We start from the raw sequence: 25,452 nt of genomic DNA, 5'->3' as shown, positions 1-25,452 counted from the left end.
TGCTTGAGAATGTGACACACAATATCCACTATATATCCAAGAGGTACAACCACACCCACTTGACGTTTTCAAACATAAAATCCCGATTTCTCTTGCTTATTATTTTCCAGCAGATTATTTGAGCTGTGACTTTTCATGCTGGGTCTCTTCCCCAAGGTGATTTTGTGTGTGTCTGTCCATCCATATGGATAAAAGAGGAATTAAGAAGGCAAAATAGTAGATTTTACTCTGTTAAGCATTTTCCAGGTATTTCTTTGAAGCTGTATTGTGCCCAGCCTTTCAAGCAAGTGCTTCAAATTTGGTGAATTAGTTGCTCTGGTTAAGGATGTGTCTGTGACATCTAGTAGACAAATACACTTCCACTTGCTGGACACCACTGGTTTTACTTCCAGGCTGAATCACTTGTTCATTTGCAGCCCTGGCAAACCACAATAATTAAGAGCATGGGCTGTGAGGGGCCGAGACTGCACCCACTGTCCTTTCTCATGCTGGACAGAGAGCTTGAGTGCTGTAGCCCTGAAACCTGAAGCATCTGTGTCAAACCCCTGAAGCAACTTCTGCCTGTTCCCCAAATCCTGCCCCATGATCACAGTTTGTGCTGTCAGAGACATGTGACAAAGGCAGAGCACAATGCCCAGGCTTTGCAGGGGACTTTTAGCACATCAGTCTTTACTTAGAAGGTACAGCAGAAAGAAGATAAGATCAAGAAAGCAGCTAAATTATATTCCTATCACTCAGTTTCCTCACTACATTGGAACAGCTCTGGGACTGTGCCAAGCACCTTCCAGGTTTCTACAATTCTTTTTTGCTGATCTTGACCTTCCTTTAGAACTTCACCTTTCTGCTGCTCCTAAACATCTTTTTACTTTGATATCATTTTGTCCTGGAGTTACACTGAATCTTCCTGGTGCAAAAGTCTGCCTTTCTCTCACAGCTTCCATGAGCTTCAGTGAGTTTGTTTGGGTTCCCACTAGTGGAAACTGTGTCCTCGAGCAACTTACTGAGCCCCCGCCTCAGTTTCCCATTTTGGAAAAGGGGAACTGTGTTTCATGTCTCCTACCTTTTGCCTTGACCTCTGTGTCAGGTACAGGAATAGGCAGGGTAGGGTAACCCAACACAAGTAACAACTTCTTTTTACTGAGCAATGAGAGGAAGGATCTCCAGAACCAGACACACAGAAGGAGAACCTGGACACACACAAGACTGAGGGAGTTAAGTTACGATTCTGAGTCAGGCAGAAACTCCAGACTTTCCTGTGCGGAATGTCCTGGTTAACATAGGCTTTGACAAGGAAGGATATTTTTGATTTTCTTGCAATTTCTGACCTGCTGCCAGATATTGTCCAACCGTGGATGGTCATCAGAAAGCTTGGGAGTTTTGTATTCCATCAGAGGATGTGGATGGCTGTTCTTTGTACCCTCAGAATCTCTCACTGTGAGCTGCACTTAATCAACTGTTTAGCTGCAAACCTGATGTGCTGCAAAACTATAAAGGAATCTGCCAAGTTCATATACATAAGTAACATGCATTTTGCATATTCATTTTCAGTTGGTTTTTGTTTAGAACAAACGCAGCCTGAGACACAGGGAAACAGCTTCACATGCCTGCCTGATGCTTCCTTCAGCTTTTCGTCTGCTCTAAATTAAAATATATAGGTCCAAACTTCTTCTACAAAGTTAGTGAGGCAAATTAAGAAATGTAAATTAGCAGCACAGTTTTTAAAATATTGAGGGAATGGCACGAAGCTGTGCCAGGGCAGGGTCAGGTTGGATCCCAGGGAAAGGTTCTTCCCCCAGAGGCTGGTTGGGCACTGCCCAGGCTCCCCAGGGCAGTGGGCACAGCCCCAAGGCTGCCAGAGCTCCAGGAGGGTTTGGACAATGCTCTGAGGGACAGGGGGGGATTGTTGGGGTGTCCTGGGCAGCGCCAGGGCTTGGACTCGGTGACCCTTGCGGGTCCCTTCCAGCTCAGGATATTCTGTGATTCTGTGATATTAACATTTCATTTTAGCTGTACTATTAAAATAGTATAAAATGCTGCATGTGAAATACTTCCAGAGTCACACAGCTGGGACAACAGAGGTTTTGTCTTACAGTCCTTAGGAGGAACCCCCAAAAAACCACCTGTTCTGTTTTAAACACCCATTTCATGCTGGCAGGAGACCCCTTCGAGGTTTCTTTAGAAAGCACAGCGTGAGCTGCTGTTCCTCAGATCAGGAATGAAAGCAAATTAAAAATTGCAGAACGCCCCAGGCCGAAGTGCTGAGTCCTAAGGCTTCAAACCCCGGCACGGCCTGCGGGCCCTGAGCTGAGGGCCGGGGCTGGAGCTCGGGGCTGAGCCCTCAGCCCGGCGGGAGGGCACCACTGCAGCGCTCCCAGCGCCGAGGAGCCCCGGGGCTGCACCGCGGCACGTTCGGAACACGCCATTCTTAACACACACAATCCCAGTCACCCGCAATTCTTAACACACACAATCCCAGTCACCGCTTGGGAACTCCTGCCCTGCCCGCGGCCTCCCCGCGGCCCCCAGCGCGGCCGCCCCGTCCCTCAGTGAGGGGCAGCCCCGCGCCCCGGGTGTGTGTGTGTGTTTATAACACTTTGTTCTGCAAACACGGCCGCTCTCAACCTCAGCCCCGCAGCCGTTCATTTCAAAGCGTCCAAATGGAGGCAGAAATAAAGTCTCCTGCAAATAGGCTTCGATTAAATCTAGAAAGAATTTTCACAAACAAATCAAAGGCAAGGCGGTCTGAAGCCCCGAAATGGAACCGGGCCGCTCAGGAACGGGCAGGCACAAGTGTTGCACTTCAAAATGCAACTTTGTACTTGGTAAATATTAAAGCTTGTGCTGGTTTAATATTTAAATGGAAAAAAGACAATTTCAAAGATTACTAGATTTTTTTCATCAGAAAATGAGGAAATTTCCACCAAATTCTTCATATAAGATTCATGAAATCCTCTTTAGAAATAGCACTGAGGCTTCTCTATCTGATCTCAGACTCATTAATTTAATCTTTTGAAGCAGGTTGAGCATGTATTTAATTCTGACCCTTTGGCTGGATTCACAGATCCATTAATCTTCCATATGTACAATTAAAAGTGCGGCAAAAGCTGTCACATTCCCCCTCCTGTCCCTGCTGAGACTCACCAGAGCCTGGAACCTCTTCCCTCTCCCAGTCAGCACCATCCAGGGTGGGTTTGATCCAAAGAAGAAATCCAGAGGACTGGGACTCCCCAGCCAAATGCACCTGGGGTTACCGGTTCACAGGGAGAGAGACACAAGGAGCTGAGACAGTGGGAATGGTTTGGCTTTCCCGGAGGCTCCAACGCATTCTCTGTGTGAGCAGAAATACCTGGACCCACAGGCTGAGCCCTGGAGTGTCACATGGGTGTCAGAGCTAAAAAAGGCAAACCCATGGGCTTAATTTAAACTCCCCCAGTATGTCAGTGTTTTCCCCCAGGACTGCCTGTGCGCCTCTTCCAAACTTTTCTACGGTTTTCCTGGAATTTTAATATCCCTCTCTCTTTGGGTTTGTACTTTTTCATTCTTTTATTTTTAGATTCAGTATTTCACAGTGGTCTGCAGAGTCTGCCTGACGCCAGCAAATGTAACTGGATCCCAAGTGCCTGCAAGCCAGGAATTGCAGCCACGATCAGCACGCTGCCCAGAGCAAAACCTTGGCACTGGGCAGCACCAAAGAGTCTCAATCTTCTATTTATCTTCGGCTGGGCTTGGGAAAGGAAGCAAGAAGAGTTCATCAAAATGTAAAGAATAGCTGGGAAAGGTTAGGGGTAAGTCAATAGAAATCAAAGATGCCAATATGTCTGTCCTACAACAGATTTGTGTGAGCTGAATTCCAAATGCAAGACCAGGGGTTTACAAAAAACCCCGAGGTAACCCAGTAACAGGCCAGGCATGCACAGAGCAGATTGCCTTTAAAAAGGGCTTCTGTCAGCAAGGTTGACTTCAGTGGATAAATAAGAATAGGCTGCCTGGCAGCAGGGCACTGCTGGCACTTATCTCCCAGGTCACATTTTCCAAGTTATGATGGCTTGGTTGATACACACAGAACTGCAACTCCCAGTTCTGTTTGGGCCACATCTTCCACCCAGCCTTTGGTGAGCAGCTCTCAGGTTTTTACCTTACTCTTCCACGCAGTGCCACTGGAATAAATCTGTTTTAATTACCTTGCTTGAACTTACTTTTTAGTTTTCTGTCACTTCTGGCCCTGCAGCAGAGAACAAAAGGAAGGATTGCCAAATTATCTGATTGAGAAGTCCTTCATCCTAACTATTCTAGGATCTGTAACTGTGGTAACTAATGTCTCCAACAGAATGTGGCCTCTTGAAGGAAGAAGAACGAATTTGGAGGCAGTTCTGTCCCAAAGGTGACATGGTGAGTCAGCAGCAGAGCCCAGATTAGAAGGGAGAGTTCAGCCTGCCCATCCCAGTGCAGCTCCACTGCTCCTGCAGCACCTCCAGGCAATAAAGTTCATGTGGCTGGGTGGGAAATGCTCAGCCCCTGCCCTCACACTGCACCTTGGTGTTTATCCATGTTTTGGCAGAGTTCATTGTTTGTTGCCAGGACAGTGTAAATCAAGGAAAACAGAAAGCATGGAGCTTGCCATGGAACAACAGACACCCCCACAGCAGAGCTCCACTTGCAGAGAAGAACTGGGCAGCCAGGACACTGAATATAGACATTGTGTGTAACGCTGACATTGCTTGAAAATGAATTTTTTACAAGGCAGCTTGTCTGTCTCTGCATGAGTAACAACTGCAGAGTAAAGGAACTGTAAAGCAGAGATCCTGAACGGAGCAACCAACTTTATCTGTCAGTTTTCTCCTCTGCATAAGAAAGGTTATGGGGTTTATTTTTATTCCTGGCATATTTAAAAGAGGTTTAGGTAAATAATGTAACATGATCACATTTCCTTGGCAAAGATGATATTCAGTATTTCATATTTGCTCACCTAACTGGAGGTAGTTGTGCCAGCTGTACATGATGCCACTTCACACAGAGGCAGGAAGTGTTCTCCTTCACTGGTCTGCTGAGCATGAACTGGGAAGAGATTGTAAAAACACACCCTGTATTCTCCTGTATCCTCCTCCTCTCATTTTTCGGATACTCTTTGTATCACATTTCCTTGTTTCTCCTTGGTCCTCCTCATTCAGGGTTAACCCTTCATTTTCATTGTCCCAGTTAGCAAACTCTTAAAAGGAACCAAAAGAAAACTGATATTATTTATCCCCAATTCTGAATATCACAGTTTAGGAACTGCTGTTGCCACTGTGATGCTGCAGTGTCTCATCACCTCAAGCATAGCTGAAGTGGAAAACTTCCTAGTCTCCCATATTGATGCAACTTTTCCATAGAATTGTTCTTTTCATTCAGATTTTTCCTTAAGTGACCCAAGCCCTTCTCTTTCTTTCCCTGCTGCTTGGCTGGTCGGCTGAGGCACCTACTTGAAAGTGCTTCAGGTCCTGGTTTAATGCTGAGTCAAAGGTTTGCCTGTTGGCAATTTGCCTGTTGCCCGCTGCCTTACTCTGTTTTTTTTAATTGGTAAAACAGTAACAGTGATTTTTTTAAGGGAGTTTCTGATCTGTTATTTTTTTTTCAATTTTGTAACACTCTGGATGTGCACAGACTATGTCAGGGAGTGTGAGCTCAGGAGTCTGAGAAACCTCTGTGGTTCATCCACAGGGCTTGGGGAAGGTGCTCCAGGCAGAAAGTTCAGTGAATGCTGAGAGTTGATTGCTCTCTGGACAACTGGGAGCACTCTGGACTATCCACCACCATGGAGCCCCCTGAGGTGAGCACAGCCTGAGGTGTGATTGGCATTGGAAAGCACAGAATCATGGAATTATAGAATGGTTTGGGTTGAAACGGACCTTGAAGACCATCCATTCCACCCCCTGCCAGGGGCAGGGACACCTGACAACAGAACTGAAAACAGACTTGGACAAAATCTTCAGTAATAATGATTTCAGAACTCTGATTATTCCAGCAACTCTGATGCAAACCAGGAGCCCTTTATCCTGCAGTGATTATTTTGTTAGTCCCATCCTCTCCTTGAGAGCTGCTTCCTGTGCCACCACCTTTGTCTTTTCCCCAAATACCTTTAGAGGGATGACCTGAGATGCAAAGCCCATCCAGACTCAGGGGCACAGCAGCCCTCTTCTCCTCTGCACAGGTGTTATGTGCTGCTTTTCCTCTTCCCTTCCCATGTCCTGAATGTCTCTGCCTCTGGAGAAACTCGGTTCCATTCCTCAGTCATTCCTCAGTCTCTGAGAGCACCGTGCTCTCATGGAAGAGGGGATCCTAAAAAGATAGGATTGAGGCATCTCTGCTAAGAAGGAACTGAGAGATGCCAGATTCCAGCTTGCACTTGGAAAGGCACACAATATGGAATGGGCAAATCATGGAATCACAGACTGCTCTGGGTTGGAAGGGACCTTAAAGCCCATCCAGTGCTACCCCAGGGACACCTTCCACTGTCCCAGGTTGCTCCAAGCCCCGTCCAACCTGGCCTTGGACACTTCCAGGGATCCAGGGGCAGCCACAGCTTCTCTGGGCAGCCTGTGCCAGGGCCTCCCCACCCTCACAGGGAGGAATTTCTTCCTAATATCCAAGCTAACCCTACTCTGTCAGTGTGAAGCCATTCCCCTTGTCCTGTCACCCCAGACCCTTGTAAATAGTCTCTTCCATCTTTCCTGTAGTTTCCCTTCAGATAATGGAAGGCCTCAACTAGGTCACCCCAAAGTCTTCTCTTTTCCAGGCTGAACAATCTCAACTCTCTCCACCTGGAGGGGCTCCATCCCTCTGATCATCTTGGTGCCTCCTCTGGACTTGCTCCCAAGCAGATGTGACCAACAGGACAGAGAATGTGGGACCCTCAGCTCAGCCAGTGGGGCTCTGCCCTGCTTGGGAGGACTATTCCCTGAGAAAGCATGGATGGCCACAATGCAAGACCCAGAGTATGATTCTGAGGTGTTACAACCTGTTTAGCACATGACCTCAGTAACAGAGATGGCAGTGTGCTCTGTGTTTATGTCCGGTGCTTTTTGTGTGATGGATGTGCAGAAAGGTTTGTGCTGGGCAGGGAATGCCAGATATTCTAGGAAGCCTCCAGGGCAGCTTAAGGCAGTTTTAGAGAGAAAATGGGGTGCTGCAGTAAGGGCTGAGTTACCACTTCTGGTCATAATTCATCTGCTTTTTGCATTCCTGTCTCTGAGAAATATGGAGCAGCGAGTCCCTGAGTGCAGGACACACAAGAAGCCTTAAGCTCCTGGCATGTAAATATTTGTGAAGCAGCCAGTAAGTCCTATGCATTAGGGTAAACATCAGTTCTGCTCTGTATTCTCAAATGCAAGGCTATTTTATTCAAGCCCTAATCTGTGTGCTATGTAGCTGCCACTAATAAACAGTTTCTTTACAATTAATCTCTAGAGAAAGATTGTTTCCTACCTACCCTGACGTGTTCCCTGCAGGAACTTTGCTCTTTGCTTCCCTGGCTTATTCTAGTTTTTGGACATGGTAAAAACCTTTAATGTAGGAATCTGTACTGGGGAGAAGGCAGGGTTTAAAACCAGATATGGAGATAATTGTGGAAGACATAGATAACCAAGTTCAAGTCCAAAGGTTTTTATTCAGTCCTGTAACTTCAAAGACAGCAATTTTAATTATGTTGTTGAGAGGGGATGAGAGCATCCACACAGTCTGACTTGCAGTACCTACATGTGGGGTCTCCAAGGAAAGAAGTGGACTCTCATTTTTTTATTTAAGTTACTTTCTGGAAGATCTTGTCTCTCTTTTTTTGAGTACAGAGTGTGCCAGGATGAGCAGAGCCAAACCATTTCACATTAATTCCTTCAATATGAGGAATTTGCTGGAGACTGAAGGCTGGGATCTCCTCTCTCTTGTTTCACTGGGAGAGAAAAATTACTCATCTGTCAAATGTTAACCAGACCCAGCTCCCTGAGCTGTTTTGCTCAATACATGGTTTTCATTGACACATTTTTAAATGCAGTTCCAGATCACAGCTATAACATGCCTGTCATTTATGCCATCACCCAAAATGCTTCAATATCTACTTCCCTAAGTATTTCCTTCATAGAGGGAAAGAAGTGTACTCCTCATTTCTTATGAACTGAATGCACCAATAGACGAACAGTCTATTCTAAACGAACAGTCGTTTAGAACATGTACTTTCTACTACCTTTGATCTCATTTTTTGTGTGCAGGGAAATTATCTGAATCAGTTCAGTGGTGAAAAAGCATTATGTATACAAAGAATATTTCCAAGGAGCTCTTTTATTGACTTGGACTTGCTTCTTGAGTGTTGTTACAGTGGTTTTACTTGATTTCTCTATTTTGGGGGTTGATTTATGGTTGTTTATGCAGATCAGAAGCCTGAAGGAGGCAAGTGCTTTCAGAGGTGCAGGTACCAGAGTGGGGCAGGGCAGATAAGCAGATGCCTGGATGTCTGCAGCAAATAAGAATCCTGGCTGCAGTTGTCACTACTAAACTGAGCAAATATGTTATGCCAAATAAAGTAATTTTAGCTGATTTATTACAGTGCTTAAAGAAGTTTTGGGTTTTTTTCAGAATCAAAGTAGGCTACTCTATCTAGCCCTTTTTGCATCTCATCTTCTGATGGACAACTGCAAACCCTATTGACTGAAATATGCCCTTATTCTTGTAGGTTAATACTGAACAAAAATGAAAGTGAAATAACATTAACAAAATCCTGGATTTCTTACAAAAATTTCTGTACCTGGTCACTTGGATGTTCTGAGACAATGCAATAGTTAACATTTTGTTTGCCTTTCTCACACAGGCTCTCAACGCCCTTGAAATCTCCATGTAACATGTATTGTTTGTAGTGGGGACACTGAAAACCAGGAACCAAATCTGAGCAGGAGAGTGAACTCCCACATGACTATTACATCATTTAGAAGTATCAGCAGCCTCTCTCTTTCTTAGAAGAGAACAATCACACCATATTGCTACACGGAAAACTACATTTTTTGTACGTCTGGGACAGGGCTGCATCTGAAAATGACAGCCTGAGACAATGCAGAAGTAATATCTACGTGGAGAGAAAGAACTCCTTTTTTTCCTTCTTTTTTTTACCTCATAAAACTGATGGCTCAGAATAAGTCTGATGATTCTGATAGTTTTGAGTGTCAAGAGCTGATTCCTGAGTGCAGCAGGAAGCACTAAACTGTTGGGTTTCATAAACTGCCCTAATAGCAATTCAGCAGCAGCTCAGTAGAGGCAAAATCAGGGAGAAGATTCCAGAGTCCACAGTTACATCTGAGTTACAGTGAGGATTTGTGGGAAGGAATTGTAGGTTTTATTCTCTCCACCACCATGAGAACACTGATGAATTCTCTGTGATGCCATTAATAACCTAATCAAATAATACAGTATTGGATGCTACACTGTCACCACAGCCAACACACCATCCCAAGTGCACGGGGCAGCAGGAAACGGACACGGAGAACTGGGATTTTGAGAAACCTGTAGTTGCTCTTACATGTGGGAGATGTGAAATGTTACAATTCCAGGTCCTCCTAAGTCAGCAGAGGTTTCAGTGCAGACAAGGCTGTGTGGCACACCTGCTTAGATCAGGCCAGGCTTTCCACTGACGTGCTCGGAACAAGGACTTTAGACTTTCCCAGCTGTTCCTTCTTCCTTATCCCAGGCCACAGACGCAGGGAAAGCAGCTCTAAAGCATATTTGCCTTCATGATACAGGTCAAGAGCCAGGATGAGAACAAAGACACTTCTTGGTGCTGATAACGACTTTTTGTGGTTGAAACTGGATCCTTGATGTGCAGTTGTTTTATGTGGCTCCATCTCCTCCTGTTATCAGCTGGGAGCAAGTGCTGGAGTTTCTCTCCTGGTCGATGCAGGCTGACTCCTGATGGGGCTCGCTCCCACTTGTACAGAGGGCTACAAAAGCTTCTCCAGTAAGTCTGCTTTGTGGGGGACTCTGAAGAAAACTCTAGTCAAAATTAAAATAGCTGTTAAATTTCAGATCTAAGAATTTAACTACTTAGTAACAATAAGAACTTTATTTATTGGAATCATATATTCTAACTATACAACCACAGACAGACCTTTGTTTGAATTACAAGACAATCAGGGCCACACCTGACATCTCACACGGTGCTTCTTGGGCAGATTCAGAGCCAGAGAATTCGACACAAAGCCACTGGCCCTTTAGGTTTTTAATGTGACTTTAGGGAGATTCTGGGTTTTGCTCAGTACTTTCCTTAAAGACACCAGGAGGTGGGAAGTGAAGCCTTCCAGTGATGAAAAATTGTGGGATGGGTGGGTTGTACAGCCACTGCAAGAGTAGTGCACAGATGAGAAAAGGAACCTTTTGCAACTTCTGAGTTCAGATTTCTCTAAGCTCAAAGAACAGAGCAAAAAAACCAAGTTGTGATATGAAAAGCCTCTGGTCAATTTTAGTGTTTAGATTATTCCATGGTAGTGCCAGCCTGTTATTTCTAATGGTGGCTACAACTGTAAAACCTGACTTCTGTTCTAATGGGGACATTCTGGGTCTCTCTGCAGGACTTCAGTCACCTCAAACCATTCCTGAAGTTCCTCAGACAGAAGGAGGGTGCCCAGGAAACAGCAGCACGTGTGTTCAGTGGGGGTGACTTTCTAGTAAGGCAAGGGCTGCTGCTTTCTGTCACGGGTTAAAGGAGCTGCAGTCACACATCTCCAAATGCTATCTATGAAGGATGAGTCAGGAGAACCCTGCCTGCCCCTTGCGTCTCTGGGGAACGGGCCGACTTGGCAGCTCAGGGAAAGACTTGTTAGTAAAGGAACCAAAGCCAGGCAGAGCGGAGCAGTGCTCCTCGGTGTCCCCTGAGCTCGGGCAGAGACCCCTCGGTGTCCCCTGAGCTCGGCCGGGGCTCTCCAGCCGTTCGCTGCCCATCACATCGCTGGGCAGCGCTGGCCGCTCGCTCTGCCCTCCCCCCGGGGTTCCTGTGCCAAAGGCTGCTGGAACACGCCCAGTGCCAAGCCCGCGGCTGCCGTGGGGGCTGAGCGTTTGTTGGGCCCGGCTCAGGGTCCCACACCGCGTTCAGGGGGTGAAGGCAATGTCAGCCTGGTAAAGGCACCGGTACCGGGCACCGAGCGCCTCCGCCCTTTACGTGTGCTGCCGGCAGGGCTGCCCCGAAGGCATTGCCGTGACTCATTCCAGTGCCTAAACGGCCCGGGCTATTCCAGACTGGGTCTAAATTCCAAATGACACCTACCCCTAAGGCTTTTAATATAAAGGTAACCGGGCTCTTGCAGATACGGCAACGTGCTGATCCGCTTTGCATATTTTTCTGCTTTTCAGCCAGTCTGACGCGGCCAAAGGCATCTGCTGACTCAGGCCCAGCATCTCTGGCAATTTGGGGGAGTTCTGTGTCTCCAGCCAAGTATCCAGAAGAGACAGAGGGTCATTCACTGGTGAAAGAGGCACTGGGAAGTACTGAGAGCAGCTACCAAACCAGAGTGAAATTCCAGCTTTAGTGCAGTCTGAAATCAGAAAACTCTTTAACAGAGAGGTGTTCCTGCATCTCTGGATCTCCAGGCTTCATATCCTGGATACTTTATGGTGTGTGCAAAGAGCAAACAACAGCACCAGCTGAGGTTTACCTTGCAGGGGGAAGTGCATAGTCAGAGCCACGGTAGAGTGAGTGAGAGCACCGTGAGTTTTACAAATCCACTCCTTTTTGAATTCTCGGAGGTTTGGTTTGGGGTCATTCCTGTTTCTCCCATGCCCCTCCTGTAGAGACACTCAGATAGGAGAGCTTTTGCACCATCTGGAGGAAGGAGCTATTTGGTTTATACATCCAGATTCTCTTCCGTGCAGATGAGCTCAGTGCAGGGGTGCTGACCACGGGAAATCCAATCCCCAGCTCTTTGTGCCACGTTTGCACCGACCCCATTAGAGCTGATCCATGTCTGGAGAGAAAGTCTCCCAAAGCAACTTCAGCCAGTCTGGGCCAATTGAGAGTCACTGGAGAGCTGGTTCCCCTCAGTCCAGACTTTGGAAAGATGGCTGGAGTTGATTAGGAATTTTTGGTAACCAGAGGGCAAAATTTTTTATCACAACATTAAAGTCTCTTTCCTTTCTACTCCCACTTTTGAATAATTCACAGTTGAAAACTCATTTCACTTGGTCTTTCAAACATGAAAGTTGGTCTTTGATCTAGAACTAAGCATGGAAAGCTTTGACCCAAGAGGAATGTATTTATTGAAGCTAGAAACAATAGAAACAAGGGTTTAAATTGAGTACCAACCCTGCATTTTCAGAGGCTACTGCCTGAGTTTGCTGAGGTTGTGTATAACGCTTCAGCCAATGGATAAAATATAAAGTATTGTATTTATTGGAGCTATTTGTTCTGTGCAGTTCTTCACCAAATCAAAACTTAGGTATTCCAACAGTTTTACGTTATTAACACATTTTGAGCCCCTTTTCTCCCCTTGCCAGGGGGAGTTCTGTACCTGGCAGAGAAGTGTCCCAGGACACAGAGAGCCAAGGGCTGAAACCGAGAAACTTTCCAGCCCCTGCATTCTATTATTAGTGCCTGAGAGCTCTTCCCCAGGAGACAGGGGTTCCTATGCAGAAGAAAGCTTCAAGGGAAATGTTTGAGACAGATCATCATTAAATCCACTGTGATTCAGTGACGTGAATGTACAAATTCGATGTGGCTCAACCACTCTTTCATCCCAGAGCCCCAGTCAGGTTAATTTACTTCTGGGTTCCTTCCAGCATTGAAAAGAAACCAAGAGACATTTTCAACCTTCAGAGAAGGATATGAAATTGTACCAAGTTTTTTCCAATACTGCCCTAGTAATTCTTACATCTTCAGATGCCTAAAGGAGATCTGTACCTTTGGTGTCATCCTATAAAGACACTACTGTGGGAGATTGCAACACAGCCAACTATTATTTCATATATTTCCAGCTGAGGGAAAAAATGAACCAACAATCACTGAAGTCTCAGGACAACCACACAGAGCCCAGAGCTGTGCAACGTAGACTTGAGCCTGACTGCACCAGCTGGGCAGGGAACTTGGATGCTTTTGGTCCATAAAGGCAGCATCTCCAGCAGCTGGAAGCAGCCTGGCACAACGGGTTGGAGTTTCTCTGCATCTCCCTGTGGAGAATGTGGAGCAGCACAGGGCACAGCTCTGCACTCAGGATCAGCACTGAGGATCAGAGAGGGGTTCTGTTGCTCAGGGCTCACCTTGTGAAACTGGTGTCTTGGTCTGAGTCCATTTTTTATTGATTGGCTGGTCTAATGGGATTTGTGCCCTTCCCTCAGTCTGTCTGAATGCACAGAGAGCCAGAAAAATCAGTAACAACTCCCTGAAGTTGTGGTCTCTATTCTCCAAGTCACCTGCTGTCCCCCCTATTGCCAGTGGTTGTGCAGAACACCACAAACAGTCCCTGGGAGCAGGGCAGTGCTGCACAGCAGGGAGAAATTAAACCCTCTGACTTGTAAAGCTGCACTAGTTTAGCCCTAGAATTTCAGTGGACTAAGAACTTTGTATTGCTCTTGAAAGAGCTTCCATGAGAATGCACAGCCAGATGTGACTCCTGGAGTGTCCCAAGGGAACAGAAGGAGCCTCTCTGAATAGGTTGTGGGGCATGTCCTCAATGACCAACACTCTCTTCAGCTTCATGGTTTGCCTGTCAGCCACAATAAACCCATCAAATGTCTTTAACAGATAAATGATGCATTTGGGGACACTGCTCCACTTGAACTTATACAGAATGGGGGGACAGCTTTGTGTTTTCCTTTGTTGTCTAATACAGCTTTGAAGCCTGTCTATGGTGCAGGGCTTGGCAGCAAATGGGTACTTCTAACACCCAGAATCATCACTAGAGGTCAGAAATAGTAACTGAAAAAGACCTTCCAATCACAAGGATCCAATATGGATAAACTTGAGATTTTTTTAGCAAAACACACATCTGTGTAACTGCAGATGGCTTTTATGAGGCTGTACAGCTAAGAACACGTTGCCTTCTGCTAACTGCAAAGCTGTAATAAAGTTAAAATACAAATGTTTCTGTTTTCTTGTCCAATAGAAGAAATAGGATGCTGTGCTAATATGTCAGTACCACCCAGTACACTCAAATTTCTCCCAAGATTATTTTTATAGATGTTTCTCTCACTCCCTGGTGAACAGACTCAAAGATTTTTCTCCCTTGAGAAGTGAACCAGGCTTTAATTTCTGTCGAAGACAGAACAAGTCAGTCTGGGATCTTGCATCATGTTCTCATTGTTGCCATATTTCCTTTCCTATGCACATCAATAACAATCTGTAAATGTTAGTTCAAGTGTCCACAGCTTGGCTGGGGAAAGCTGCCCTGCACATCCAGGCTGGGGAGGGCATTTGGCTAGCCCTGGATCCCTCCAGGAATGGACCCAGAGCTGGGATCCACAGAGGCTCAGGGTCAAACTGATGGGCACTACCTGTACCCTGAGGATAACTGTGTCATTTGGAATCACTATCTCCCTCAAAACACGCATCCTGCATGGACCAGCATCTTTTCCAGTGGCAAACTTTCAGACTGGAGCTCAACCAGGGGACCAGTGAGGGTAAATCCTGCCCTCCCTCCTCATGACTCAAAGCAAGGGCCAACTTGCCATGTGAACACTGAACCCTCCAAAGGCCAAGAGCCTTGTTTGATGCCATAGGACAACAATGTGGGTTTGGTTGTGAGAGCTCCTAAACAAATCCCTGATGTCTTGGTATTAATCCAGGATTTCTGGCTCACTGTCAGATTACAGACTGGCCTGGAAAGAGTTAACAATAATTTCCCTCGTGCCCTGCAGCCAATTCTCCTGCAAAATATCTGCAGGTAGCTGGAAACAAACATCTGGAGATCCAGGAGCATGGGGGCATCTGAGCAGCTCTGCAGCTGCACACAGGCAGCAGCAAATTCCTCTGCTGGCTGTGTGTGAGGTTAATGCTGGCTGTGGGAAGCGGGATGGAGGGGTTAAGGGGCTGGATATCCATAGCCACTCTTTCAGATCACTATATTCAAATCCTGGATCACAAATGTTTTCAGAACGTTTTAACAACATTAACTCCTCCTCGTCTCTATGGTGAGTTCACTGGTGCTGAGGCCGTGCTGGAGCTGGCACGTCATGGCTCTAGACTAAAAAATTCCAACTACAGGGATATAAAGAACATGTGGAAGTTCCTGCAGCCAAGTGCTTGCAATCCATAAACCACAAACTGTCTCTGGCTGGCGGGGATGGGAAGTGCTGCAGTTCATTAGTGAGCACAGCTGCACGTGGGGATGGAGCAGGACACAGTCTGGGGTGTTCCTGTGTGACTGTGCCCTGGCTGAGCCATTGCCATGGCACAACCAGCTGTGCTGTTCTGATGCTGTGCATCGAGGACATTGTCACAGTCGTGCTTATTGAGCTGTGGAGTCCATGGCCCAAAGGATGTGTGTTTGTAATGAACTGTGGGATGAGGCCTGGGGAACAAGCACAGAGGTTTATACCTTTCACCTAAACCTCGGCCAGAGGAAAGCAGCAAAAAATCCCAAAAGTCACTATAAAAAATCAAGCTGCATTTCACATTTTGCTCCCAGCTGCAGGGAGTGAAGCCTGGCAGAGCTGCCAAACAACGAGGCCAAATGGATACCTGCTCAAAACAAAAGTACCAGAGCAAGCAGTTAATATCTAATTCTAAATTAGAGCTTCATTTCTTGGAAGTCATCTGTGAGCTGTCCCCTCACAGAAGGTTACAGAGTGCCTGGGTATGATGTAATTGTTCTGGCACTGACAACCTGCTGAGAACTAACTCTGCTGGGATTAGTTCATTATAACTCAGAGATTGAGTGAATCTATAGTGTTGTCCAGATTAGGGCACAGAACTAGAAAGAAATTCCTTGGACCTCAGGTCCAGTGCTCCTCCTATCACAAAGAAATTCTCGTTATCAATGGAGTGATGACCTTCCACCTCAAATTCATTGTTTTTTGAATCCTGCCTGACTTGGTGGGGAAGGCTGAAGGATAATTTAGGAGTAGTTGTATGAACAAGGCCATCACCATTTTCACTGTGTCAGCTGGTAAAAACTTGTTTATTCATGAATATCACCCAGTTTAAAATACAAAATGTGACTAATTGTCTTTCTTTTCAGGCTGTCTTCTTTAACATTCAGATGGAAGTATGTTCACTCAGAGGGTGAGAGTACAACCAAGATGTGGTGACTTTACTGTGAATTGTACAAGTAGTGGTAAGTGTTTGAAAACCAAATTTTGAGGTATTTTTGCAATGGGAGTCTCCATGAAGTATAGGCTGAATGGGACAATTCTAATACCTAAATCTCCAAGTTTTGTCTCTTTACATTTGCTGCCATTTGGTCTGTTCCAATGAGTCACAACATAATTACATTTAGAATGATAATAAACTTGAAAAGCTGGCAATCCTGAGCATTTGGTATTTCTAGAATGGAGAAGTGATAGCTGGTACTTTAAATGTAACGAGTCAAGCTTGCTGAAATTTTTCCAGCCAGGACAGTTTTCCATCAGAAAATGTTGATTCAGTGGAAACTTACTGGACTATTTCTGGTCAATCCTTAATCTTAGCAACTCTCTTTATGCTGATGTGAAGTGACTCCTGTTTAACTGATCCTGTGGATGGCTCCTCCTTGCTCATTTTCTCCTGCAGCTCAGCAAAACAGTAGGTGCACCTTTGGCTCTTTAGTGCTGTGCTGGTCAACATGTAGGTACAACTTATTTTTAACAGTAGTTTTAAGTACTGAAGTTCTTTTTTTTTCCGTCGAAAGAAACTTGCAGATGTGAACACAAGGTTGCCACAGTCTGGGTTATTTTCCTCCATTTACTCTCGGCTGACATGACCCATAGGGTATAAACTGAATTATCATCACTCACATCATTAGAGCCTCCCTTTGCCACGTGGCTCCTGTGCAGCCTGGGAATGACACTGTCCATCCTTTTGCTTCCAGGGCAACCTCCCTCTGTATTTTTCATTGCTCAGAGTAACTCCTGAACACAAGGAATGCTGCTGCCTGACTTCTTGTGAATCTGAGCTCGGGCAGTCACTCTTGTCTTCAGACTTTGCTACCTTCCGTGTCTGTCTAACATTGTAGCCAAAACTCCCCTTCTTACTAATTAAAATTACTAATTTTTAACCTTGCTTTGGAGTGTCTCAGGCTCTGCTTTGCCCCTCTCCTCACTCCTGCTGCAGTGCTGGCTCTTTTGTCTCTCTGGCACCGTGTGGGACACAAGAGCTGCCTCCCGAGCAGCTTTCCTGGGCCTCATTAACTCCTGCTGAAGTTTCATATTTCAGATGCCAGTTTGAGGCTTTGGTCATAATCTTCAAAGTAGTTAATGGATCAAGCCTTAGCTACATTAAAGGCTGAATTTTGATCTCTGAACCATCGTGACAGCTGCATTTCCTTGGGGCAATGTAGATTACAAAGCCTAGGAGGAAGTGTGGGAAAGGGAGGAACACGGTGATCTTAACTGAGAGGAGCAAGGGATGGAAACAATGCTCAGAAGACGTGGTACAGATCCAGACCTTTCAAAACTGAGCCACTCCAAAAAGTGATTTCCCCCTGTCTCTGAGCAAACAAACAGCAACACCTCAGCACCTCATTGAAACAAATCCTGAGGACAATTTTTATAGAGAGCCACCAGAAATTGCTACAAATTGGGCTTTAAATGCAAAGTTCTCAAGCAGCCAAGTGCTAGAATATCTTTTGTCCCTTGTCTTCAGATGTGTCCCTGCATTCCCAGAATTCCCCAGTGGTAAGAGATTGTCTGGATGAAGCAGAATCAGCACCAAAAATAAATGCAAAATATTCAAATAGAAACAATCAAATACAGATGAGGAGTCTCTTCTTTAAGAGGGACTTTCTGTGAAGCTGATGATGAATATAGTGCACAGTTTACTTTTAAAGATAAACCAGAGGTTTTCATTCCTATTCTAAGCTAAATTAGTGCATTTCAAGCTCAGTGTTTATCCAAACACAAAGGTCCCACTTGGTTAATCTTCCACGGAGGTTTCAACCAACTCAGTTAAACTGGTATAAACACTTCTGTAAAGACTCTTAGTTTAGTTTATGTCAACTTGGAATCTGTTTATGGCAACCCAAAATAAGCTATTCTTACACTTGACTACAAATGTCAGCCAACATCTTGCACCGATTTTGGCTGAATTGATTTAAAATAGAATCTCAGCATAAACTAGTGCAACTTCCCTGTAAACTGGAACCTTCCCTGGCGCGATCCCCGCGTCCCGCATGGCACGTCCTCCCTCTCGTGGCGGACGCGGAGATTCGCAGTGTCGGGAGCGCACGTGGAAGCCCTAAAATGGATTAATTGGGCTGCCCTGAGCCACGGCCTGGCAGCAGGGACACTAAACCGGCCCTTATTTCGGTATTGAAAGGTAAATGAACACAGCTTTAGAAAAAGAGAATTGCAAAATACTAAAGTTGGTACTTTGAGAAATAGAATTTATAATCATTTTGGAATAAAGTTACTACTAAATCATCAGTAAACATTGCTGGTAAAATCACTTTATTAATAATATATTATTAATAATGTACTAGACTACTAGTATAGAATCACAGAGTCACAGACTGGTTTGGGTTGGAAGGGACCTTAAATCCCATCCCATTCCATCCCTTGCCCTGGGCAGGGACACCTTCCACTGTCCCAGGTTGCTCCAAGCCCCGTCCAACCTGGCCTTGGACACTTCCAGGGATCCAGGGGCAGCCACAGCTGCTCTGGGCAACCTGTGCCAGGGCCTCCCCACCCTCACAGGGAAGAATTCCTTCCCAATATCCCATCTGTCCCTGCCCTCTGGCAGTGGGAAGCCATTCCCTGTGTCCTGTCCCTCCATCCCTTGTCCCCAGTCCCTCTCCAGCTCTCCTGGAGCCCCTTTAGGCCCTGAGAGGGGCTCTCAGGTCTCCCTGGAGCCTTCTCTTCTCCAGGGGAACCCCCCCAGCTCTCCCAGCCTGGCTCCAGAGCAGAGGGGCTCCAGCTCAGGGGGTATCTCCGTGGCCTCCTCTGGACCTGCTCCAGCAACCCCACACCCTTCCAGTGCTGGGAAGTGCAGTCTCCTAACACCATATATTACTGTGGGTATACTACCACTGCTGGTACAGCCTGTGCTCTGGGAGGGTACCAGGAAAGGAAAGCTGGCAAGGATGGGTGATCAGGAACTGGGGGGGGCTTGGTCGAGGTGGGGACAAGGAGAGAAGGTCCAGAGGAATGAGATTTGCAGATTTGAGACAGTCCAGAAACCACATTTCCAAACTGAGTGTCCCTTCGCATCCTCTGGTGGCAGAGAAACTCCTGGACAGCTGGATGCCAAGGAGACACTGAGCATCCAGGCCTTTGCCCCACGGCAGTGCTGAGGCACAGGATCTCAGTGATCCATGTGGCCTTCCCAGCCATCCATGTGGCCTTCCCAGCCCTGCCCCTTTGGATACTGAGGATGGAAACACCACGCAGGGCCTGCAGGGGAGCTGTGCCTCTCACAGATGGGAAACAGCTGCCTAAGGCTGCGGGGGAAGCACAGCTCCACAACATCCATCCCTGCCTTTATCTGCTGCTTGCCCCATGCATCACCTGAGCAACCCTCAGGTGATTGCCAACATGCTCAGGGGAGGCTTGGAGCTGCCATGAGGGCCTAAGTCCAGCATTCCCAGATTAATGTAATTGCTGGGATTACTTTACTGACACTATTAGAAGGTTTTCTCCTTCGAAATGTTGCCTAAAAAGATTTGGTGCCAGATGAGTCCTCTTCTCTCATGCTCCACCCTGCCAGGGTAAAGCTGTGTCTTACAGTCAAGGACAGTGAGATGATCAGAGGGATGGAGCCCCTCTGTTACAAGGAAAGGCTGAGAGAACTGGGATTGTTCAGCCAGGAAAAGAGAAGACTTTGGGGTGACCAAATTGGGGCCTTCCAGCACCTGAAGGGAAACTACAGGAAAGATGGAAGAGACTATTTACAAGGGCCTGGGGTGACAGGACAAGGGGAATGGCTTCACACTGACAGAGTAGGGTTAGCTTGGATATTAGGAAGAAATTCCTCCCTGTGAGGGTGGGGAGGCCCTGGCACAGGCTGCCCAGAGAAGCTGTGGCTGCCCCTGGATCCCTGGAAGTGTCCAAGGCCAGGTTGGACGGGGCTTGGAGCAACCTGGGACAGTGGAAGGTGTCCCTGCCCATGGCAGGGGGTGGCACTGGGTGAGCTTTAAGGTCCCATCCAACCCAGAGCAGTCTGTGATTCCATGATTTGCCCATTCCATATTGTGTGCCTTTCCAAGTGCAAGCTGGAATCTGGCATCTCTCAGTTCCTTCTTAGCAGAGATGCCTCAATCCTATCTTTTTAGGATCCCCTCTTCCATGAGAGCACGGTGCTCTCAGAGACTGAGGAATGACTGAGGAATGGAACCGAGTTTCTCCAGAGGCAGAGACATTCAGGACACAGGAAGGGAAGAGGAAAAGCAGCACATAACACCTGTGCAGTGGAGAAGAGGGCTGCTGTGCCCCTGAGTCTGGATGGGCTTTGCATCTCAGGTCATCCCTATAAAGGTATTTGGGGAAAAGACAAAGGTGGTGGCACAGGAAGCAGCTCTCAAGGAGAGGATGGGACTAACAAAATAATCACTGCAGGATAAAGGGCTCCTGGTTTGCATCAGAGTTGCTGGAATAATCAGAGTTCTGAAATCATTATTACTGAAGATTTTGTCCAAGTCTGTTTTCAGTTCTATTGTCACCAAAGTTGGGATTTTCTGACCTTTGGGGAGGTCTGTCTACAAGTTCAGTCTAACAAGGCTGAGCCCATTGTCAGGGACAGGGAGGCAGAAGCCAAGCCCAGTGACACAGCCAGGTCCAGCCCCTGCTGACCAACCCAGGCCAGACCCAAGGATGGTACCTGGGTTCAACCACGAGTCCAGAGCATCCCACAAACTCCCAGTGAAGCACTGGGGAGGGCCAGATGGGTGAATCCTCTCGTCAGGGCCAGGACCAGGTCTCCTGAGAGCACAGTGAGTGCTGGGCAGGTCCATGTTAACAGACAGATCCCAGGCCGAGCTGGGAGGTGAATCCAGAGGTCGGGATCCATGTGCTCCACAGGCAGGTACAGCACTGCTGCAGCAGGGCCTGGGCCAGCACGGGAGGAGCTGGGCTGGACCAGTGCAGTCCTGGAGCCACGTGCAGGGACTGTGGGGGAGGAAGAGGAGAGGCTGGTCAGGGCCAGCACGGCCTGGGGGTGTCCTCGGGGCCCTGAGAGGAGTGTGAGGAGTGCAGGGCATTTCTGGCAATGCCCTCAAAGAAAACCTGTAGAGAAGAATAAAGAACCCCACATAACCAGCTGGGAGCTCAGGGAGTCTGGAAAGGTAAAGTGTGTGTGGCAAACCCCCTTGTAGCACATTTTGGAGTGGCACAGTCAGGAAAGACAGAGTTTCTGCTTGTTAGACATGTAAACAGTCAGTCTGGGGGCAAGCTGCTGCTTCTGGAAACACTGGGCTCCATTACAGAGGCCCAGGGCTTGTCTCATCACCCCGAGGTGACTCATTGCAGGGTTCAGCTCTGAGAGGAGGAGAGGGGGACCCTGAATCCCAAGTGATCCTGAGTTCCCTTTGTCACAGTTATTCCTATTGCTTATAACACTGCACTGTAGGGTGGGAAAACACTTCAGGAGAACAGCTAGGCAAAGGATGAAGCATCTCTTCCATACTGAAGGCCAAATAGGTCTTTGATGACCCATAATAACAAAATTCTTAATGTCATTCAGTAACAAGATGGAAAAAACTCATGTGGCTGTTTAGCTTCATGCTGAAGTTGCACATCTGGCTCCATAGTTCGGGTCCTCTCTGATCCTGGTTTTCCCTCTGTGTTCAGGAACGGTGAAGTGACCAGTGTCAGGCAAGGACAGGTGACAGTGCAGAACTTATCCCTGCTGAACAGCAGTGGGACAAGGAATTCATTGACTGGACATAGGAAAACTGGACAAAACTATTGCAAAGTTCATGGTCTTTACATGTATTAATTCAACCCACTGACACAGACATTTTGCACATCCTGCTCACATGGTTTGCATTAAAAAGCATTATGAAATCCCAAAGTCTAGTGCCAGATGGTTTTGGGTTTCTTTGCTTGTATAAAGGGTTTAATTTGGGTGCATGGAAAATGTAAAATACTCTGGTAATGGCTTTAGCAGGACACCCAGCCTGCATTTGCTTTATTCATCACCCTGCTGGCTCCTTCTGCATGTTATATTCGAGTCATGATAAAACTTCAAAACATGAATTCAAATTTACTGACTTCCCAGAACAGACTATGCTCTGTAAAATGCTTAAAGGGATTGACGTGAAAGGAAATATTCCTAAAGACCCTCTGTGCTGAGAAACCACACGGTGAACAAAAATAACCCTCTCTTTCCAAATGCATGGCTCCCAGGAATGCCTGAGCCCGGTCCTGAGCGCAGAGGGAAGGGGGCAGTGGGGAAAGGTCAGCCACACAGCTGTTGCTCCTGCCAGCAGCTTTCTGCCTGCTTTACTTGACGAGCTGAATGAGCCTTTTAGCTCCTATTAACAGGGATCACATTTTTCAGCTGATCTTTTCTTGGTGGAACAGATGAGCACCAGGAGTATAAATATGGAGTTAACTTGAAATCTGAGCTGCTGGAATTCACGCATCCCGTTCTCCAGGGCAGGAACAGGGTGAAGGGGCCCTGGCACTCTCCGAGTGTCCTCCTGCAGGGCCACTGTCCCAGCACGTACTGGGGCTCTGCCTCCTCACTATTCACATATAGAATTACTGCTCTCAGCCACTCACACTCCCAAATGCAAGTGCAAAATGTTGACCTGGTTAATCCAGTAGCTTTCTAGGAGATAATAACAAAAATAAGCTGGATTGTGTTTTAGAACATTTTGAAGTTACTTCTTTAACTGGATGTGATTTTAGTTTTTTTAAACTTACTCTAGATGGGGAAGCCAGTGACCAGCTAGAGACAGTTTTTATCTCAGTATCCTCTTTTCTAGTGTTTTAGAAATAAATTGCTTATTTTCAGGGGCACCACAAAAGTAAGGGCATGACATATGAACACTGGTCTTGTTCTCAGAGACGTAATGGGAGGAAGGCTGGTTTGTACAGAGGGAATCCCCTGGCTCTGCTCACCACCTTTTATCAGTTTTCACTCACCCTTTTTCCACCAGTACTTTTTCCCCTGAGTTTCTATGTAAAACCCAGAGAGATGTCAAATAGAAAAACAACCCAGGGTTTTCAGATTTGATTTTGACAATTTTAGTATTACCAAAGAGTCTGTGTTTCCCCTTGTACTGCAATACATACAAAATTGCTGACTTGCATTACATTTGATCAGTCTCCAAGTACTCTGCAATAATTACTTGGGAGTCATTTTTCTATCAAGTTTTTCTCTAAAAAGCAAGTGAAACAAAGCAAAATTTAGAAGAGTTGCAGGCTGCCATGAAACCTCATGAAATGCACACAGCAGTGGACAATTCCAGGATTACAGAGGCCTCCTGGTCTGTCCTGCACAGTCCCAGGTGAGTCTCCTCAGCTGTCCCACCTCCCCAGTGCCTCTGGAAGCAGCTGCTGATGTCAGCTGAGCCGGCACTCGGACAGGATTTTTTAGAGAGGTGGAGCCGGGGAGGAGCAAGAACAATACAACGAGTGTGTCGGGCAGTGCCCAGGTGCCGGCGGTGAGAGGTCAGGAGCACACCCTGCCCTCAGGGCTGACTCCAGGGTGAAGTCACAGCCCGGGAGCTGAGTGTGTGCCCAGGGCTTGGCACAACTGCCCTCCCAGCTCCGGGGTGGGGCAAATTTCAAAGGACTTTTCAGAATCAAAGCGTCAGGAGCTGTAGGTCCAACAGGGGGATGGGGGAGCATATAAAGCTTAACAAGGCCTGGAGCTGCAGGCAAGGCATCTGAAGGCTTTTTGGATTCTGTATTGGCAGAAAGTGCCCTTGAGCAGCTCCCACGAAACGAATGATCAGCACAGACACGGGTGGGAGCAGTTTGTTACACTCTAAATCCTCCTTGTTTAGTCTGTGCTGTATCAATGTCACACCTTTTAAAATTGGAAAGACAGAAGTTTCTCCATCCTCCTCACTTTGCCAGCTCTCCCACTGCTGCCCTACCTATCCAGGGGCGGTCCAAAGAGTGACAGAGTACCATGGATTATTTACTCGTGCTTTCCTCTCCAACCCTCTGTGCTGGGTTTCTTGTGAATCTACCAAATTTTAATAATTTTCATACCTTTTTCAAGATGAAACACATACTCGGTCAACATTGAGACAACTTAAAAAACCTGATTCAACAATTTCCAAGGATGGCCCTTGGCTTAGAAGGAGTTCCTGTGACCTCTGTTCTGATAACTCCGGTGCTCCCATGCTCCACGGTCGGGACTTGCCTACAATTATGGTCCTTCCTCACTTCTGAGTGTCTCAAATACAGAACCTTAGAAAACGAATCACATGCACATTGTCACCCCCTGGGAAAACCTTGGGTTATGTGACCTGTGTGGTATCACAGAGATCTGTGACACAAACACGGACAGAATTCAGTTACCCAGGACAAAGTTCAGTTCTCTGAGCCATGAAATTGTCCTTTCCCCTTCCTGCAGTGTCCTTCCTCCTTGTGCATCTCCCAGCTTTCCCAACAAGGTAAACATTCCACTAGCACACAGTTGACTCCAAGGAGGCTGGGAAAAGTAGCACTGAATTACTTCACTGAAGGCTATTGTAATTCTGTGCACAAGATTCCTAAATAAAGGTTGTATAAACAAACTTAACCCTAGCATGTCCCAGTTTGGGAGTGCCTGGCCTGTATTCCAATGTATACTAATAACGGTGTTTTCCGGATGAATTTTGTCTGGGAATCCTCGTGCATCACCAATACTCTGCAGTTGCTCCCTGTAGCAGTCTCAGGGCTCAGATATGAAGGTCTCAAGAATTAACAATTATATTCACCAATACTACTGGACTGGCCAAAAGCTACTTTCCTGCCTTGGTAGAGGGAGGTTTCATTTCATTAACTGAAAATTTAATGGAGTGGGCTCAGAGCTTCCCTTCATACATGCACAAGGGGAAGGGCTCTCTGTGGCCTCCACGTGAGGAACCATGAGCTGTTTGATTTACAAGCCTCCCTGTTCTTCCCTGGAAGGACAAACGTGTCCAGCCTGGCTGGCAGAGTGGCCCAGGGGAGCAGAGATGCCCAGCTCCTGCACACACAGCCTGGCCAGGGTGTTCCCGAGGGAGCTCAGCCCCCAGGACCAGCCACAGCACCCAGCCCTGCAGAGCCCTGAGGTACAACACAGGCCCTGCACTCCCGGTCTCTCAAACCAAACCCCCGGAGCTGGTAATCACTGCTGTGGTAATCACTGCTGTGGTAATCACTGCTGTGGTAATCACTGCTGTG

General features: G+C 46.8%; 1 protein-coding gene and 1 long non-coding RNA gene across 3 annotated transcripts in view; one reads left to right on the top strand and one right to left on the bottom strand.

The window, feature by feature from the left end:
* The window catches only part of RAF1 (Raf-1 proto-oncogene, serine/threonine kinase), a 66,479-nt gene extending 63,163 nt beyond the window's left edge, over positions 1-3,316 (bottom strand). Inside the window, exon 1 of one of the 2 annotated variants that reach the window (XM_027703162.1) lies at positions 3,142-3,316. In XM_027703162.1, coding sequence (XP_027558963.1) covers positions 3,142-3,180 — 39 coding nt within the window. In that variant the 5' untranslated portion in view covers positions 3,181-3,316. The remainder of the gene's footprint in view (positions 1-3,141) is intronic. The other variant, XM_027703165.1, reaches the window with a different exon arrangement.
* Positions 3,317-5,640: 2,324 nt separating this feature from the next.
* Positions 5,641-20,790, top strand: LOC113977235. The gene is made up of 4 exons (XR_003537293.1): positions 5,641-5,806; positions 16,176-16,271; positions 16,706-16,763; positions 20,400-20,790. It is a non-coding gene; the product is annotated as an uncharacterized LOC113977235 (long non-coding RNA).
* Positions 20,791-25,452: the final 4,662 nt, after the last annotated feature.

This window comes from Neopelma chrysocephalum, unplaced genomic scaffold (assembly GCF_003984885.1).
Source record: "Neopelma chrysocephalum unplaced genomic scaffold, ASM398488v2 Primary Assembly neopelma1_209, whole genome shotgun sequence".
NCBI classification, from domain to species: Eukaryota; Metazoa; Chordata; class Aves; order Passeriformes; family Pipridae; genus Neopelma; species Neopelma chrysocephalum.
This window is presented reverse-complemented; position numbering and strand designations above follow the sequence as displayed.